At 42.8% G+C, this 20,375-nt stretch overlaps 1 protein-coding gene across 1 annotated transcript; it reads right to left on the bottom strand.

Moving 5' to 3' along the window:
• Positions 1–238: 238 nt before the first annotated feature.
• Positions 239–817, bottom strand: LOC138909630 (uncharacterized). Its single transcript, XM_070200837.1, has one exon. The coding sequence runs from the start codon at positions 815–817 to the stop codon at positions 239–241; it is 579 nt and encodes a 192-aa protein (XP_070056938.1).
• Positions 818–20,375: the final 19,558 nt, after the last annotated feature.

Raw genomic sequence — 20,375 nt, 5'->3', positions numbered from 1 at the left:
CAGAACTGGCTGGGTGTGCCGAACCCCCGCCCACACTCTGGCATGACGAACGACAATCTGTCTAAATATGACCCCTGATACCGCACCCGTAGCATATGGGCCGGTCCATGAAGCAGGCCCCGCAATGCATCTTCCCACACCTAGGGCATGGGGGCCTCTGCTGCTGTTGGAATCTCGCTCCAGGAAGACCCTACTGGTGGGGTCCCCTGTTGTCCTAACTGGGCTTGAAATGACTCCACTACTGCTGATGGGGCACTGATGGCGGTGCACTAACCGAAGACTGAGCAAAGTACTGGGATGTCCCTGATGACCCTCCCTTGAATGTTGTCCTATCACCACCACCACCGAAAGAACCACCAAAGTTGCTCGCAGATCGGGCCTTGTTGCTACCCTCTTGCTTCATTATGTTCTTCAATTTGAGGGTCTCCGTGGCTTTAGGAAACACCACCATCTTCCCATAGTTCATATCAGAATTTAAGGCAGCTGTAGCAACCTCATTAATAACCAAGGGGCTGAGGCCCTGCACAAACCGGCACACTCTTGCCTCCATAGTGGGCAACATATAGATGGCATACTTGGACAGGCACACGAACCTCATATGGTACTCCCACACACTCATGCTACCCTGCTTCAGGCTCTCAAACTCAGTGGCACGGTCCGCCTTACTCTCGGAAGGCAAGAAATGGTCAATGAAGGCGTCGACAAATTCACTCCACCTCGCCGGAGGGCTCCCCTCCTCACGGGAGTCCTCCCACATCTCAAACCAAGAATAGGCCACCCCTTTCAGGGGGTAGGAGGCCAACTCCATTCCCTCCATGTCAGTAGCATGCATAACTTGGAGGGTCTTGTGCATATCATCAATAAAGTCTTGGGGGTCCTCCTCAGGACTTTATTGATGATATGCACAATACATGTAAACACCAATCCAATTGAAGAAATATGTTAACCCTGGAACTAGTATAATCCCCTTGCTGGCTGGAAGAAGTAGGTGCAACATTCGATCTTTGGGCTTGGGAAGCCACTATCTGAGCAAACATTTTGTATGGCTCCTCTAAGATCCCCATCAGCAACACCGGGATCGAAAGCTGGGACTGGAGGTGGAATAGCTGCACCCTAAGTAGGAGTAGGGATTGGTGCAGTCAGAGCAGGAGTAGTAGAATCAAGCGATGTAGTAGCTGGGGGAACAACCTCACCCCTCGGGTGCTCACCCGCATCATCGGGTATAGAATCAATTGACACTCCTGGGGTGGCATTGGCTCCTTAGCCTATTCTTGCTTTCTTCCTAGGTGCCATATACTGAAAATTAGAGTAGTTGCACAAGTTAGAGGAGGAATAGTCGTACAATCAGCTCTATCGCACGATCTAGAATATCAAAGAAGGGCATTATTCCTAAATGGCCAAGTAGCCTCCTATTTATAGATGTGGTCGACAACACACCGTTAAGAAAGACTCTACTAGATATGGCTTCAAGACACCCTAGGACACTTTAAAATCTTAGGCTCTAATACGAAGTTTGTCATGCCCCGACCTCGAGGTAGCGCGACTGGCACTCAACCGAGATAACCCGGCCAAGTAAGCCTGTACGATGCCTTCTACCTAGACTCACCCATGAATAAAGAGAAGGTATATTTCATTAATTAGACAATGAGAAGGTTACTTGAATAATCCAAAATTCATTACCGTTAGAACTTCATTCATGATTTCCACAAAATATTATATTACACGTTCATAGTTTAGAAGTGGAAACATATGATACAAATGCAACATTTCTAATTTGACTTCCCAAAACAAAGGTACCACCCGCGCTATGTCTTAGGAGCCTCTAATAGAAATAAAAGAGTAGCATGATGGTGCCGGAAAAAAGGCTTCGGCTATACCTCAAAACATTATACACAAAGGACAAGAGGTACAAGACCCCGAAATGAAATGGGGCTCACCAAGTCAGCCGAGGAGACGGTGTGCTGCTATCACGGATCAATACCACCTACTATGGAACCACCTGCGTCCATTAAAGATGCAACGCCCCCAGCAAAGGGGATGTTAGTACATATGAAATAGTACTAGTATGTAAAACTAAACACCCTCTCAATAGAATGAGTAATAGTAAAAGGAGAAGTAAACATGAAATCAATAAGAGCCTTGAATAGTATCAAGGGGGTCAAATTAGGAGAAAAGTAAATTTCAAGCAAGTTTCAATATTTTTAAGTTGGGAGATCTTTAGTACAGATATGTCACCGTGCCTTTAGCATGAATTTTGATCTCACTGCTATAGGCTAAGTCATCTCACCCCAAGACATCTATTCACTACACCACCATGTGAGCGGCATGGTGTTCGATCTCTGCCCGATCGGCTAAGCCGTCTCACCATAATGCCGTGTGGGTCGACATCACATTACATCTTGCTAGAAGTAATATCAAACCATTTAAGGGGAAATATCTCAACACATCAATCTCATCCCATATATGGGGAAACAATCTCGTCACATCAACAAGGGAATTTACCCTTCACTCACTCCTACACCGGCACGTGTAGTTTCGAGGTTAGGTTATTTTGACCTACCCTTCCTCGGTGACTAAATGATACTCCCAAAGCATTTATTATTTAAAGGTTTTACAACTCATTTCATAATCTGTCACACGTCTTTCCATTTCATTGACACTAGTGGCCATAATTATAATATCATTCTTGGCACGCCAGCCGTATTTCATATTTCATACTCACCCCTATAACTTTCAAGCATTACCATGGATTATCATTAATAAGAGAATTTTTAAATCAAGACTTTAAGTACACATATGGGAAAACAAGAGTCTTAAGCACATTGAGTTTCTCTACCACGATTAGGCATGCTAGCTTGCAATTGAAACATGGTTTTTTAAATCACAATACCTTTGATACATTGATCATACTAGATTACATTCTCGGAGGGAATCATGATATGATAGGAACATTTGGAGCATATTTTGGGTACATACATCTTTCAACACAACACTCATTTTAAAATAATCAAATCAATTAGGAAGGGCTCGGAACATGAAACATAAGAAATTGAGCCAATCATGATCGCAACTTACTAGGACATCATGGGAGTCGATTTTACAAGAGAAAAGTTTAGCCAACATACCTCCCTTTGAGCTTCCTTAAATTACTACAATGTGCCGGAAATCTTAGCAACTTCGATCTATTTAGAAACACTAGGTGGGAATTATGATTTCAAGGCCCTCCTAGGGTGGAATCCTTCATCCCACAACCCAAAGTCTACCCATTTGAGATCATCAACCTTCCCACAAACCTTGATAGTATATGTATGCATAAATAACACTCTAACACCCAAGAATCAAACTCCCCATTAACCACCTTCTACCCCAAATTCGAAATTGAAACTAGGATATGGAACATTACCTCTTGGATGAAGAACTTGTGAGTTTTCCTTATGGATTCTGTAACTTTTGAGCAAGATTGATGAGCAATTAGCTTAGGAACTCCCCTCTAACTCTAGAGCATTTCTTCACTCTAAAATATCAGATTTTTGCCTTACAAATGGTCCTTAACGTCCATATATCAAATAGGGTCGGGTTATAAAAACCAGAAAATGGACCCTCCGAACACAGCTCTATGGTCATAGAGTGGACCACAGATTAGGTCGGTGGCACGCAAAATGGCCCGCAGAAATGGTGCCAAAAGCTGAGCTGGTCTGGTCCAGTCTGCGGCCTGTATATCAATTGTGGGGCTGCATAATGGACCGCAGAATCTCCCTCCAAAAATCTACATGCTGGTTCTGCGATGGATGTGTGCCCCGCAAAACGATTATGGAGTCGCATAGTTGACTACAAAACAACCACCAAAATTGGCCCATTTCTCTGCTTCACACTGTGACGGATCTGCAGTAGGCAGATCAGTTCTGCGGTTGCATAATGGACCATAGAAACGCCATATTCTGCAACATTTTTTTTCTTCAACTCCCCAACATTTTGCTCAACCTAAAAAGTCCATACAGTCAAATACATTAGTCTACCTCGGCACCACAAAACCCCGGACTTTAGGTGAAATTTTTACGGGGCCTTACAAATCGCCTTTCAAATCCCCAAAATTTTGTCTATGAAGTTTCACAAATTTTACCCAAAGTTTCCAACTCAAAATACAAATTAAATGACAAAAACAACGATGGATTCACATTTAATAGCCAAATCCGAGTTAGAATCACTTACCCTAATGAATTCCTTGAAAATCCCTCTCAAAATCGCCACAAACCGAGCTCTCTAAGTCAAAAGATGAAGAATGAGATAAAACCATTGTTTTGGAAATTTAACACTGCTACCCAGTTATCCTCTTTCGCGATCATGGACAAACACTCGCGATCGCGGAGAACAAATCTCCCCAGCTCATGAAACTATCTTCGCGATCGCATAAAGCCAGTCGCGAATGCGATGACCACCTTCCTCAACTTACACGATCATGCACAAGGCCATGCAAATGCGATGAACACCGCATGCCTCAGCCCCAACCTCACCTTCCTTATACGCGAACGCAGTCCACCTCACATGTTCCCGATTGACAATCTCCTCAACCACTACGATCGTGTCCCGTAATTCGCAAATGCGAAGAGTAAAATTCCATCTACCACAAACTACTCTACGTGATCGTGGCACTTCCTCCGCGAACACAATGAAGGAAACCAGACTTAGAAAAACCAGTAATCCCATATCAAGAACATTTGGTCCGAACTCAATCCGAAACACACCAGGGGCCCCCGGGATCCCATTCGAACATGTCAACAAGTCCTAAAACTTGATACGAACTCGCTCGAAGTCTCAAATCACATCAAACAATAATAAAATCACGAATTGCTTATCGATTCAAGCCTAAGGAACGTATGAACTTTTAACTTCTAAAACTAATGTCGAACATACCAAAACAACTCCAATTAACCTCAAATTTTGCACACAGGTCATAATTGAACAACGACCAAGAAAAGTAATTGCTTACTTTTAAAGTAAGTTGGGAAGGTACGAAAGGAATTATTTGATCAATGACCGGAAGTTAGTTACATTATGATCGCACTTAAGATTTCAGAGTATTATCCATGCAGCATATATGTTGACATTCCTACAGCTATAAGAGACTCCGGTATAAGTTAAAATAAAGAATTGAGTCCACCTCACAGACAAAAGCTGAGGGAGAAAAGGAAACTAAAGAGTTACATCAGCTAAGTGAATCAGAAGTCTTATTATTAGACCTAGATAAATATAGAAATCGTGATTCAAAACACTACAAAATAACTCTTAATATCAGAGGTACAAGAGAGATTGTCCAGCGGCCATATTCTATAACTGCTCTATGCTAAAGCCAGTTAGAAAAGTACCAGCCTCATATGGAGTAAATATGAAGCTCCCACTGGATTGTATATGCACTAGAGGTGTAAGTATTATAGTAGAGCTTCAAGTGCGAGATACTCAAGTTCATAAGGTTTTGAATTGTCCAGACTTCAAATAGAGGGTTAGAAACACTGTGATTCAGTATCCACAAATGATAGTTGTGTCGTCAGTGGAATATCTTCTAGCCTAACATTTCTAGGTACCGAGAGATCTAGTTAAGAGAGTAAAGAAGAGTTATAGACGACGTGATGTCTCGCTTGAGGTTCCAAAATAACATACGGAAATCTGTAGTGCTATCAAGTTAAAGAAAGGTTGCGAGTAGTATAAATAGATATGTGTAGGCCGCAAGCTAAAGTATGGTAGAGTGACAAGGTTTTAGGTAGACGGGAGTAAGGATAAGAAAAGGTAAGTGAGAAGGTGACGAGAATAGGTAAGTCCTTGGGATTAAACACATCAAAAAAATAGAGTTGATAGTTTCCGTAAGTTATAAAAAAAATCAGTACAGCCTGAATGAACTCGGAGCAGTTGAAGACTAAGAGTATTTAGAAAAGAGGGAATGTTGCCCTGGTAGCAGAATAAGGGTGTAATTGTGATAAATTATAAGTGGATGACATTTAGGCCTTCGATTGAGTAATGATTTAGAAAAAGGGGGATTTCATAAATTGCACAGGATTAGAATACCCCCATAGATGAACCACGTTGGGATGCTATGAAATACGGTTAATGAAGTATTGTATCATCCCTAGGTGGATCAGGCAAATAACTTCAAATGTTCCCCAATGAGACGTGAGCCCTAACGATAATGTATTACGTAAGAGGTATCAAGTTATCAGTAGTAGATTATAGACCAACATTAAGGTGAATCAACAATAGGCGGATAAAAGTTCCAAAGTATGACATGAGATTAGGCAGTCATTCTTAAGATGAACAATAATGAGGAAGAACTAAAGGACTTAGATTTATACATATAGGATAAGCAGCGAGAGAGTAACCTGTAGTTGGGTAGCAAACCTCGGTAATAATAAACTGAAGTAAGTGTTATGGTATAGTATAACCTACCTAGATGTAGTAAAGCCATAAGGATAGATATACAAGACTACAAAAATAGATATAGAAACAGTCTTAAGTTCGACAAAGTACCGAGCGAAGAACTTTAGTACACCTATATATACCGGGAGGAACAACTTGCCATAGTTCTGTATATGTTCCCAAAGTGAGGCCTAGAGTGTAAGGCCCCGTGAAATGTTTCCTAAAAATCGGGGTTATGTGATACCGGGGCAAGCATAGAGCTTATGAGACTCATAAGCGCATCAGCTAACATTTGAGGACGAATGTTTCAAATGGGGGGAATGATGTTACACCCCATGTTTTTGTATGTAAGAGTACGTCGTAAGTCAATTTATTTAAGCTCAGAAATGATAACATCTTTGAAAGTACATAAAGTAATTTAATCATGTTACCATGGAGGTTACAAATATTTAAGATCATGAATAACAAGTACCAAGAGGGTTGGAAGGCTTAGCAGCTAAACGAATTGAAGAAAATAAGTCTCGTCGAAATTCGACCAGTTGGGAATGCTGTAATATATACTTTTGGGGTGAGACTAGGGTGATTAACTTGATAAGGAGGTTAGTCTATGAGTTATTTTAGTCATATCATAGCCGTGTGTTATGTTTTGAAGTCAAACGAGTTGTGGAACAAAACTTTTGCAAAGGTCATCACAAGTTACATTCATAAATGTGCTGAAGATTAGGTTAACTGTAGCTGAGATTTTCTATCAATTTACTTAGAATTATGGGATGATACACATATCAAATTGACTATCTACAAGTCTAGTTTCTAACGCATTAAACCGTTCATTGATACGACATTGGAGTAGAGAGATATTTGTCGTTTCGCGAGACTTTGCAGACTGCATAGGTGACAAATAGGTGTGTCACTGAAGCTTTTTGAGCACTACATTTCATGCACTATATAACGTATTTTTAGAACATATTATATACCAGATTAAAGGTCTTTGTATTTAGTTTCTAACGCTATTAACCGTTTTTTCGTACGACATCCGGATAAAAAGATATAAGCGTCGGAAGAAGGGCCTATGCTAGGGTACCAAGCTAGCACCTCTTTGACTTTTCAAAAGTTGATATATATATCGGTTTTCAATTGTCTCTCTCTTCATTTCACATAGGACACTACTAGAGAACCCCCATAAACTTACCCTTAATATCTCTACAAGGGTTCCCAAGAAGATTAACATCCCGGGTATGAAATTAAGAAGCGATAACGTTAGAACGATCCCTACGACTTAAGTAGCGCTATATTGCCTCTCTTTTTCTTTGTAGCTTGAGTTTTGGAAGGTAATTCATAGTTAAGGAAACAAGTAATTTATGTATTTAAGCTTTTAAATATCAAGGAAGGTTGATAAATTCGTTTTCTAATAGTTAGAACTCACGGGACGGTGATCGAAAGTCGTGAGTTTGATCTATTTCACTTTTAGTGGGTTGTTTTGTAGTCCACTCATGTTGGCCTATTGTGCTGCTGATTTATGGAGTTTGGAAGGATAAAGGGCGTGGAAATGCCACGTGTTTTAGGGTAGTGGTCTGGTCGCTCGTCGTTGCAATTTCAGGCTAATTAATAATTTGTTGATTGGGTGTGTTATGGTATGCTTGGGTTTTTGTTGTATTAAAGGTCCCAAATTGTAGTTAGGTTGTCTTTGAGTTGCTGGTTGTATTGTGTTGTTGTCTCGCCTATAGTAGGCTTGAGAGAGCAGTAAAATCAGGGGAAATGCTGCCCGTTTTATTTAAGAATCGAGTTATCATATGAGATACATGATATACTAGCGCCATCTAAGTTGTACATGTATTTCTTTGTTATAGGGTTGGCGCGTTAGTTGTCGTAAGCTTGTTGTTGAGTTGAATTGATGACTTGAGGTATGTTAAGGCTTAACCTTTTCTTCATTTTGGCATGATCCCGTAACTACATGCGTTTGATAACTAGACAGAAAGAGAAGTTTGTATTCCTGACTTATGTACATTATCCTAGTCTTATAAGTTATAGTATTCTCCCTTATCCTTCCAGTCAAGAGAGCAGAGAGTTTATATATATACCGTATTATAGTATTTTCACAACCATCGATCTATAATCGGTGGGCAGGCCCCTATTAGGAAACCTCTGATTAGATGGTAAGTTATATACCGATCCTACTATGGCCGAGCGCCAATGAGGGAGCCCAGAATGGCCGAGATACAGAGCCTAGTATGGTCGAGCGCCTATGAGTGAGCCTACTACGGCAGAGCAGTTACATATACCGAGCCTTATAGGGCCGAACAACTATTTTACTTACTATATTGAGAGACGGATGAGTCAGTATCGGCAAGTAAGCATATCTTCAATGTATATTTGAATCCCAGGTACTTTCCGTTATAATATTATCACTTCATTTTCATCTTTCAGTTATTTTGTTGCCTTACATACTTGGTATATTATTTCGCACTGACGTCCCTTTTGCTGGGGACGCTACATTTCATGCCTGCAGGTCTTGATAGACAGCTGTATAGACCTTCCCAACAGACAAAGTCAAACATCAGATTGGTCGGTAAGCTCCACTTCCTCAGAGTTACCAGGTCTATACCTTGGAATACATTATATATATATATATATATACAGGTTTTATGGTTAGGTCGAGGCCCTATCCCAACCATGATATAGTTCTGTTATCCCTAGAGACTTGTAAACGAGTCATGTACATCTGTTTTATCAGTATTTTGGCTTTACCAGCCCTATGTAGATATTTAGTTTGGTATTACTGGTTGTAGACATCATTTTTAGATGATTCAGAATATGGCCTCATCGGCCTAAGTTAAGGGTTACCCCTCCAAAGTTCACAATTATAGAGTGGTACGCTCGGGCCGAGTATGGCACCGGGTGCCGGCCACGCCTTTTCAAGTTTGGGGCGTGACATAACTTCTTCTCCCTCAAGGTTTGGAGAAAATCCTCAAATGATGCTCATGATCCTCCCAGCTATGAGAATATACCAAGATGTCGTCAAAAAACACAATGATGAATGAGTCAATATATGGTTGGAATACATTGTTCATCAGGTGCATGAATGCTGCTTGGGCATTTGTAAGCCCAAATGACATCACTAGAAACTCGTAGTGACTATACCGAGTCTTGAAAGTTGTCTTCGGGATATCAGAGTCCTGAATCTTGAGCTGATGATACTCTGACCTCAAATTAATCTTATAGAACACTCTATCACCCTATAGCTTGTCAAATAGGTCATCAATGCACGGTAAAGGGTACTTGTTATTGACTGTGACTTTGTTTAGCTTTCTATAATCAATGCACATCCGCATAGAGCCATCTTTCTTCTTCACGAACAAAACCGGAGCACCCATAGCGAGATACTCGGACGGATGAAACCCTTATCAAGCAACTCCTAAAGCTGCTCCTTTTAACTCCTTCAACCCGTAGGTGCCATATAATATGGCGGAGCAGAAATGGGCTGAGTGCCCTGCACCAAGTCAATACCAAAAATGATATCTCTATCGAGCGGCATGCCCAGAAGGTCTACTGGGAACACATCTGGGAAATCTCTCACTACTGGAACTAAATCAATGGTAGGAGTATCGGTACTGACATCTCTCACAAAGGCTAGATATGCATCACGCCCCTTCTCAACCATCCGATGTTCCTTAAGAAAGGGAAGAACCTTCCTAGGAATAAAATCCAATGTACCCTTCCACTCTAACCGCGGCAAACCTGGCACAACTAGTGTGACACTCTTGGCGTGACAATCCAGAAAAGCGTGATAGGGTGACAACCAATCCATGCACAAGATCACATCAAAGTCTACCATATTGAGTAACAATATATCAACTGTGGTCTCAAACTACCAATAACAACCAAACACGACCGATACACACGGTCCACAATAATAGAATCTCCCACAAGCATGGATAGATATACAGAAGAACTCAAACAATCATGAGATATATCCAAATATGGAAAAATGTAGGATGACACATATAAATAAGTGGATCCTGGATCAAATAAGACTGATGTATCCCTATGATAAACCGGAACCATACTTATGATGACAGAATGCAATGCAACTGCATCTGTCCTACTAGGAAAAGCATGAAAACGAGCCTGGCCTCCCCCCTCTATGGTGACCTCTACTCGCCTGACCTCCACCCCTAGCTGGTTGTGCAGGTTGAGTGGCAAATAGAGAAGAAATTATCGCATGAGAACCCTGTGGACCCAATGGGATCGGTGGAGCCTGATTAGTCTGTGGAGTTGCACCCCTCCCGAGTCTGGGTAATCCCTCACCATATGTCTAGTGTCACCATACTCAAAACAAGCTCTCAGTGGGTGTTGCTACTGAAACTGACCATGTCCTGGTCGGCTATACTGACTGCCGAAGTCACCCCGTGAAGGAGGTGCACTAGAAAGTGGCTGAGCAAAATGGGCAACATGGGACCTCGGAATCGCTGGAGAACTGCTAGTACCTGGAAGTGCTGAATGAACTAGGTGGCTTATAGAGCTTCTGCCATGATGGGCTGCAATTGGAGTGCGGGCACCATTATATCCTTACAAATCTCGAGGCCACTTGGCCTCCCTGTCCTCTCTCTTACGGCCTCGCATACCCTCCAACCACCGTGCGATCTCTACCACTTGCTAATACGGAGTATATGCCTCCAACTTTTAAGCCATGTTGAATCTAAGACCATAGTTGAGCCCCTCGATGAATCTGCGGAGTCGCTCTCTGACTATAGAAACCAAGGCAGGTACATGTCGGGACAACTCACTAAATCTGATAGCATACTCTAATAGTGACATAGTCCCCTAACGCTGCTGGTCAAATTAGGTCCACCATGCATCACGAAAGGTCTGGGAACAAACTCTCTCAAGAGCATCTCTGAAAATTGATCCTAGGTGAGTGAGGCTGCATCATCTGGTCTACCCTCCTCGTAAGCCTGCCACCACCGATACGCTGCTTCTGATAGCTGAAATGTAGTAAAGGCAACTCCACTCACCTTCACAATACCCATGGTGAGGACTTCTCCAAAAAACACTACGCATCCTCGGTAGTTGTTCCACTCAAAGTAGGAGGATCAAACTTTTTGATCCTCTCAAGTCTCCTCTGCTCCTCCTCAGATGCCTCTAGAATGAACTCAAGTTGAGCCGTTATGCGAGCTGTGCTGGCATGACTCCCAAGACATGATCAATATGGACCCGCTGCTCTAGAGTACGGGTTGCGGGAGTCTAAGCTCCTCCCCCAACCCGGGATATGGCTGGTGCAAGGGGAATCAATCCGGCCTAAGCTAGAGTGCCGAACATTCTCAAAACCTAATCTAGGGTCTCATGCAGTCAAGGGGCAACAACTGGAACCTCGGATGCTTGTCCCCCAACCGGAGCTACTGGTGGATCCTTCGTCGCTGCTCGGGAAGTTGCTCTAGCTACACCATGTGCCCCTCCTCGGCATTTACCGTGGCCCCGGCCTCTTGCAGCACTAGCAGGGGGCGCGGTTGTCTGATCTTCGAATCCAGCAGTACGTATCCTCACCATCTGTGAGAGAATAGAAAGGCAAAGATTCGGATTTCGAAATCAACAAATTCGCATAATAAGGAATCAAAGAAGTGGAATTTCCTAATAGTTCTGAACCCTCTCGAAGAAAACTATAGACGTCTCCGTACCGATCTGCAAGACTACTATACATATTTATGACTCGTAACACCTATGAACCTAGAGTTCTTATACTAACTTGTCACGACCCTAATTTTCCACCTTAGGATGTCGTGATGGCACATAGACTTTAAGGCTAGGTAAGCCTAACATGCATTAAGAAATAGCAGAAACAATAACTAAAACATCAAATTAAAACGATTAAGCTATCATTACAGAACCCGAATGGTGCAATTGTCAAAAACTCCCCAAAATCTAGTGGAACCGAGTCATAAGCTCTACAAGAGTGTGCTAGTAATCTCAAAATACAATACTACTTTGGAACAGGAAATAAATAGTAGAACATCTAAAAGTAGAAGGTGACTTCGAGGCCTGCGAACGTCGAGCAGGTGTTCCTTGAAGTCTCCGAAAATAGCTAATCAATCACCGGTGTCCAGCACGGGCAGATTTACTTAGATCTTCACAAAAATATGCAGAAGCATAGTATGAGTACACCACAACGGTACCCAGTAAATACTAAGACTAACCTTGAAGAGTAGTGACGAGGCCAGGTCAAGGCACCTACTAGGACAAGGGCATCGAACTGTAGCTACAGTGGCACCACAATTATATCCGGTGAAAGATCCTATTATTGAGGAGTAGGTTAAGATATCTATAACTGAGCAGGCCCCAACAGAGTTAAGGAACGCGCCAAGTTTTCAAGAGTCCAGGGGTCGTATGTTGTGGTTTATGGACTCTATGACTTAGGACGGACTATTTCCAGTAGACCTGGCCACATTTCAGGTGGAGGGGAGCCCAGACCCCTACCGAACATGTGCCACGATAGGTTGCCACTATTTATTAGACCATGGGGATACTACTTGCGGGCGCAGTTCATCCGGTTGCAGTGGCTAAAGTAGAGACTAGACCGGCCATGACCGTCGAGGAGCAGAAGCGGTTGTACATATTTACTAGGATTCATCCTCCCCACTTTGGCGATGAGCCTTCAGAGGACCCTCATGATTTTACTGAATGTTGTAGGTCTAGGCTACATAATTTGGGACTAGTGGAGTCCAATGGGGTAAACTTCACCACTTTTCGAATGGAGAGGAAAGCCCATATATGGTGGCAGTCTTATCTTCTTGGTAGGTCAGTGGGTTCACCTCCCTTGACTTGGGATCAATTCATGCACGTCTTCCTAGAGAAGTATATTCCACCCTCATGGAGGGAGGAGTTACGGGGTCAGTTTGTGCGGTTCTAACAGGGTTAGATCTTTGTGAGCGACTGTGAGACGAGATACACTAAGTTGTCTCATCATGCAGCTATATTAATTTTGACAAAGGCAAGATGGTGTGGAGGTTTATTTCGGGCTTGCACTATGGGATCCAGGTTACTATAAACCGATAGGCACAGTTGGGGACTTCTTTCCACCAAGCTATGGAGATAGCTCGAAAGATCGAGCATATTCATAGTCAGAGCAGAGAAGCCACGACGAGGGATAAACAGCCTTGGTATTTTGGATGATTCAGCGGTGCCCCTTCTGGGGAAAATCTTAGTTCATGAGGGACCATCCTAGAAGGACCATGTATTCAACACCACAACCTATTCTGGGTGCTCTAGTGTAGCCTTACTTCAGTGCTATTCCAGAGAGTACTACCAACTATTCAGGGTTCTTCAGATGAGCACTCAGGCTATCAGGGTCAGATCTAGAGTCCGTAGTTTCCCACATCTAGAGGTTATTTGAGTGCGGGAAGCTTGGTAAAGTGAAGAGGTTTTGTCCTAGACTATGGTGAAAGGCAGTGGGGCCATTAGCCCATGATTACTGCACCAGTTGTAGCACCGCCCGTCTGACCGGCAAAAAATGTATGGTAGGTGGGTAGGGGTCGCCTTAGAGGTTGAGGCCAGTCAGGTGGTGCTTCGCCTTCCCAGCTAGGCCAGAAGAAGTAGCCTCTAACACCGTGATCACATGTATTATTTCCATTTTTCATTGAGATGCATTGATACTATTTGATTCAGTGTCTATCTATTTCTATGTATCTTCTCATTTTGCTCCTTGTCTGGATATATCTCGTGAGTCCTTGGGTATTCTTGTGTATGTGTCCATGCTAGTTGGTGATTCTGTTATTGTGGATCAGATCTACCGGTCTTATTTGGTGAATTTCTATAGGTACGAGACCAGAGCAAATCTTCTACTTCTCGATATGATTGACTTTGAGGTTATCATTGGCATAGATTAATTGTCTCTGCATCATGCCATTCTTCATTGCCATGCCAAGAATGTTACATTGGCGATGCCAGAGTTTCCTATGCTAGAGTGGAGAGGTTCGTCTAGTATTGCTTCCTCTCAGGTTATTTCATTCCTGAAGGCTCAACATATGGTTGAGAAGGGTTCTTTGGCCTATCTGACCTTTGTTCGAGATACTACTATGTATATTTCCACAATAGATTTGGTCCCTATGATGGGGGATTTTTTCGATTAATTCCCTGCTGACTTACCAGGCATGCTGTTAGATTGTGATATCATCTTCGACATTAATTTTGCGCCAGGCACCCCCCTGTATCTATTCCCCCTTATCGTATAGCTCATGTAGAGTTGAGAAAGTTGAAGGTGTAGCTTCAGGAGTTGCTCAAAAAGGGATTTATTAGGCCGAGTATGTCGCCTTAGGAAGCACCAGTGTTGTTTGTGAAAAAGAAAGATGGGAGTATATGGATGTGCACTGATTGCCGCCATATGAATAAGGTCACCATCAAGATAAAGTAACCATTGATGCGCATTGATGACTTATTTGATCAGATTTAGTGTGCTTGAGTGTTGTTGAAAATCAACTTGAGATCTGGGTATCATCAGTTAGGTTCGTGTTGCGGATGTTCCGATGACTGCTTTCCAGACTAGATATGGGCACTACGAGTTTCTAGTGATGTCCTTCAACTTGACTAATGCCCCCGAAGCATTTATGGAGTGGATGAATAGGGTGTTCGGGCAATTATCATGACTCATTTTTTATTGTCTTCATTGTTGACATATTGATCTACTTGTGTAGCATGGAGAGGCACAAGCAATATTTGAGGGTAGCGCTTAAAACTTCAAGGGAACATAAGCTATATGATGAGTTTTCCAAGTGCGAGTTTTGGTTAAATTCTATGGTTTTCTTGGGGCATGTTGTATCATATGAGGTTATTAAGGTGGATCCTAGAAAGATCGAGGCAGTTCAGAGTTGGCCTCGTCCTACTACAGTTACTAAGATCAAGAGTCTTGGGGCTAGCAGGTTATTATCATCGATTTGTGGAGGACTTCTCATCTAGTATAGCTCCTTTGACTAGATTGACCCTGTCACGACCCCAATTTCCCTCCGTAGGATATTGTGATGGCACCTAGTCTCTATGACTAGGTAAGCCTAGCATTTGATAACAACTAGACAGATATAATTAACAAAATGCTGAAACAAGGCTAAATAACTAATATAAACTTCTGAAAAACAAAATCAACAAAAGTAAACTCTCCAAAATCGGTGGAACTAAGTCATAAGCTCTAAAAAGTAAAACTAGAATATCTAACACATCATTGTCTGAAAAAAATACAACAAGAAATAAGAATAAAGGAAGGTGACTCCGAAGCCTGCGGACATGAAACAGGTATATCTTGAAGTCTCCCAAACATAACAACACAACTCAAGCTAGCGTCTGGCACGGGCAGACGTACCTGGATCTGCACAAAATGATGTGCAGAAGCGTAATATGAGTAAACCAACATGGTACCTTGTAAGTATCAAGCCTAACCTCAGTAGACTAGTGACGAGGCCAGGTCAAGACACCTACTAGGATATAAATAGACAGTATGAAAACATAATAAGGCTAATAATGGAAAGCGGTGAACTAATACCGAAATTGTAAGCACGGAAATAACATAAATAAATCAGATAAAGGTGCAGCAATAGATGAGAAACCCTCTACGAAAAGACGATAATACACGTCAAAACAAAGGAAACTCCAAATCTCATTGGACGAAGACGGCCCGGGCCAACTCTGCACAACTTCAATCTTCTTCGGATCTATCTTGATCCCCTCACTTGACACCACATGACCCAAAAACGCCACCGAATCAAGCCAGAATTCACACTTTGAGAATTTTGCATACAACCTCCTCTCTCAAGGTCTGGAGCACCATCCTAAAGTGTTGCTCATGATCTTTCCGGCTGCGGGAGTACACCAAGATGTCGTCAATAAACACAATGACGAATGAATCAAAATAAGGCTGGAATACACTATTCATCAAGTGCACAAATGTTGTTGGGTCATTGGTCATCCCAAATGACAGCACAAGGAACTTGTAATGACCATACAGAGTCCTAAAGGCAGTCTTTGGAATATCCGGATCCTGAATCTTCAGCTGATGATAACCTGACCGCAAATCAATCTTTGAGAACACTCTGGCACCCTGTAGCTGATCAAATAAGTCATCAATGTGTGGCAATGCATACCTGTTCTTCACTGTAACCTTGTTTAACTGTCGATAATCAATACACATGCGCATAGAACCATCTTTCTTCTTCATAAACAAGACCAAAGCACCTCATGGCGACACACTGGGCCGAATGAAATCCCTATCAAGCAACTCTTGCACTTGCTCCTTTAACTCCTTCAACTCTGTTGGGGCCATATGATATGGTGGGATAGAAATGGGCTGAGTGCCCGACAGCAAGTCAATACCAAAATTGATGTACCTATCAGGCGGCATGCCCAGAAGATCCGCTGGAAATACTTATGCAAAGTCTCTCACTACCGGAACTAACTCAACAATAGGAGTATCAGCACTGACATCTCTCACAAAGGCTAGATAAGCCTCACACCCCTTCTCAACTATCCGCTGAGCCTTTAAATATGACACAACCCTACTTGGAAGATAATCTAATGCACCCCTCCACTCTAACCGTGGAAACCCTGGCATAGCCAATGTCACCGTCTTGGCGTGACAATCTAGAATAGCATGATAGAGCGACAACCAATCCATGCCCAATATAACGTCAAAGTCTACCATACTAAGTAGCAACAGATCAACTCTGGTCTCAAAACCACCAATAACAACTAAACATGACCGATACATATGGTCCATAACAATAGAATCTCCCACAGGCGTGGACACATAAACAGGAGAACTCAAAGGATCATAAGGAATATCCAAATACGGAGCAAAGTAAGATGACACATATGAATAAGTGGATCCCGGATCAAATAAGACTGATGCATCTCTATGGAAAATCGGAACCATACCTGTAATGATTGCGTCTGACCTACCCGAAAAGGCATAGAATCTGGCCTGGCCTCTCCCATTAGGGAGACCTCTACCCGCCCGTCCCCCACCCCTAGCTGGCTATGTGGGTGGAGCGGCAACTGGGGAAGGAATTATAGCCTGAGAAATCTCCAGACCTAACTGAATCCGTGGAATTTGAGTAGCCTGTGAAGGTGCACCCCTCCTGAGTCTGGGGCAGCCTCTAACCCTATGACGGGTATCACCACACTCAAAGAAAACTCTCGGTGGGCATGGCTGCTGGGATTGGCTCGGGCATGGTCAGCTGGACTAACTGCTAAAGGCACTCCGTGCGGGAGGTGCAGTAGAAAATAGCTGAGCAAAGTGTGCAACCTGAGACTTCAGAATACCCGGAGCACCACTAGAAGCTGGAAGCGCTGAGTGAACTGGACGACACATATAGACTCTGCCATGACGGGTTGTAGCTGCAGCGTGGCCACTAATAAATCCTCTAATACCTCGAGGCCTCTTGGCCTCCCTATCCTCTATCTCTCTCATGGCCCCGCATACCCTCCAAGCACCGTGCAATCTGCACCACCTATTAGTATGGGGTATCTATCTCTAATTCTTGGGCCATGTTGAATCTAATACCATGGTTGAGCCCCTCGATGAATCTACGGACTCGCTCTCTAACTATAGAAACCAAGGCAGGTGCATGTCTGGACAAGTCACTGAATCAGACAGCATACTCTAACACTTTCATAGTACCCTGGAGTCGCTGCTCAAACACTGCGCGCCATGCATCCCTAAGGGTTTGAGGAACAAACTCTCTCAAGAACAACTCTAAAAATCAAGCCCATGTAAGTGAAGCTGCATCGGCTGGGCTACCCTCCTCGTACACTCGCCACCATTGATATGCTGCTCCGGACAGTTGGAAAGTAGTGAAAGTAAACCCGCTCATCTCCACAATACCCATGGTGCGGAGAATATGGTGGCACTCCTCAAACAAACCATATGCATCCTCCGAAGCTAAACCAGTGAAAGTAAGAGGGTGATACTTCTTGAACCTCTCAAGCCTAAGCTGCTCCTCCTTAGATGTTGCTGCCCTAACCGTAGGCTGAAGTGGAATAACAGGCTGTACCGGTATAACCTCTAGGACCTGATCGACCAGGACCCGCTGTTCTTGGGTACGGGCTGCGAGAGTCTAGGCTCCTCCCCCGGCCTGAGATGTGGATGGTGCAAGTGGAATCAACCCCGCCTAAGCTAAGGTACCAAGCATGCTCACGAACTGTAAGAGGGTCTCCTGAAGTGCTAGGGTGGAAACATAGGCCTCGTGTGCCTGCCCCCCAACTGGTGCTACTGGTGGCTCCTCTATCGCAGCACGGGCAGGTGCTCTGGCTGCACCATGTGCCCCTCCTCGGACTTTGCCCCAACCCCGGCCCTGGCCTCTCGCGGCTCTAGCAGGGGGTGCGGGTTTCTGATCGTCGGATCCAGCAGTGTGTGTCCTCACAATTTGTGAGAGAATAAAAAGTCAAAGATTTAGTTCACACGATAAGGAATCAAAGAAGTGAAGTTTTCCTAACAGTTTTGTAGCCTCTTGAAGAAGAATACAAATGTCTCCATACCGATCCACAAGAGTCTACTAAACCTTCTTATGACTTGTAACACCTATGAACCTAGAGCTCTGATACCAACTTGTCACGATCCCAATTTTTCCTCCGTAGGATGTCGTGATAGCACCTAGTCTCTACGACTAGGTAAGCCTAACATTTGATAGCAACTGGACAGATATAATTAACAAAATACTGAAACAAGGCTAAATAACTTATATAAACTTCTAAAAAACAAAATCGACAACAGTACACTCCTCAAAATCGGTGGAACTGAGTCATAAGCTCTACACAGTAAAACTAGAATATCTAACACATTACTGTCTGAAAGAAATACAACTGGAAATAAGAATAAAGGAAGGTGACTACGAGGCCTGCGGATGTAGAGTAAGTATACCTTGAAGTCTCCCAAACACATCAACACAACTCAAAGCTAGCATCTGGCACGGGCAGACGTACTTGGATATGCACAAAACAATGTGCAGAAGCGTAGTATGAGTACACCACAATGGTACCCAGTAAGTATCAAGCCTAACCTTAGTAGAATAGTGACGAGGCCAGGTCAAGACACCTACTAGGATATAAATAGACAGTATAAAAACATAATAAGGATAATAATGGAAAGTGTGGAAAAAACTGATACGAAACAGTTAAAAGCATGAACTGATATCGAAATTCTAAGCACGAAAATAACATAAAGAAATTAGTTAAAGAGAACCACAATGATCATATTCAGATAATAGCTGACAAAAACAAGGAAGTACAAAGCAACAAAAATCACAACGAGGTACCTCATGTATAATATGAATCACCACCGAGGAACCGCCTCATATATATATATCAAGAATCACAACCTAGGTACCGCCTTGTATTCACAATTCACAATCTCAATCACAATCTTTTCTTATACTGCCGCATGAGCCTTACATTTGAAATAGGTTTTGAAAACAGTTTTCCCGAAATAGCTACACGCACTTTAGCCTACCTTATGAGGCCGCGTGGCTTCACGTAGTTCCCCTACAAGCAACACGCACATAAGTCTCACTTATACCGCCTCATGCACATTGACCTCAAGCCTTATACCACCACATGCGCATCAATATAACATCACAATAACAACTCGCACCACAAGTGCCCATATATCGCAACTTGCCAACAAACAACAATATCAATGTTTCCACAATAATAGCCCACGGCTCCACCACAACGTGTACAAGAATATCAACAGTAAGAATGAATGTAAAATTCTCAACAAGAAGGATATCTTAATAATTATCAACTTTGCTACAAAATGATACGGCTTCCACAACTTCAACACCAATAACTCAACAATAACAAAGATAACATGTAAATACGAAGTAAATACAAATAACTCACAATGGAAGGAATAACATGACTTCAAATGAGAATAATAGCAACGAAAGAGATAACTAGTAATAATGACTTCAAATAATGAAAATTAACAATGAAAGAGA

The sequence above is a fragment of the Nicotiana tomentosiformis genome, chromosome 4 (assembly GCF_000390325.3).
Source record: "Nicotiana tomentosiformis chromosome 4, ASM39032v3, whole genome shotgun sequence".
NCBI lineage: Eukaryota > Viridiplantae > Streptophyta > Magnoliopsida > Solanales > Solanaceae > Nicotiana > Nicotiana tomentosiformis.
The sequence above is the reverse complement of the archived record's forward strand: the minus strand, read 5'-3'. Positions and strand labels throughout refer to the sequence as shown.

What these genes read in the sequence shown, in the direction of transcription:
- LOC138909630 (XM_070200837.1), bottom strand. Translation starts at nt 817, where the DNA reads ATGGAGGGAATGGAGTTGGCCTCCTACCCCCTGAAAGGGGTGGCCTAT.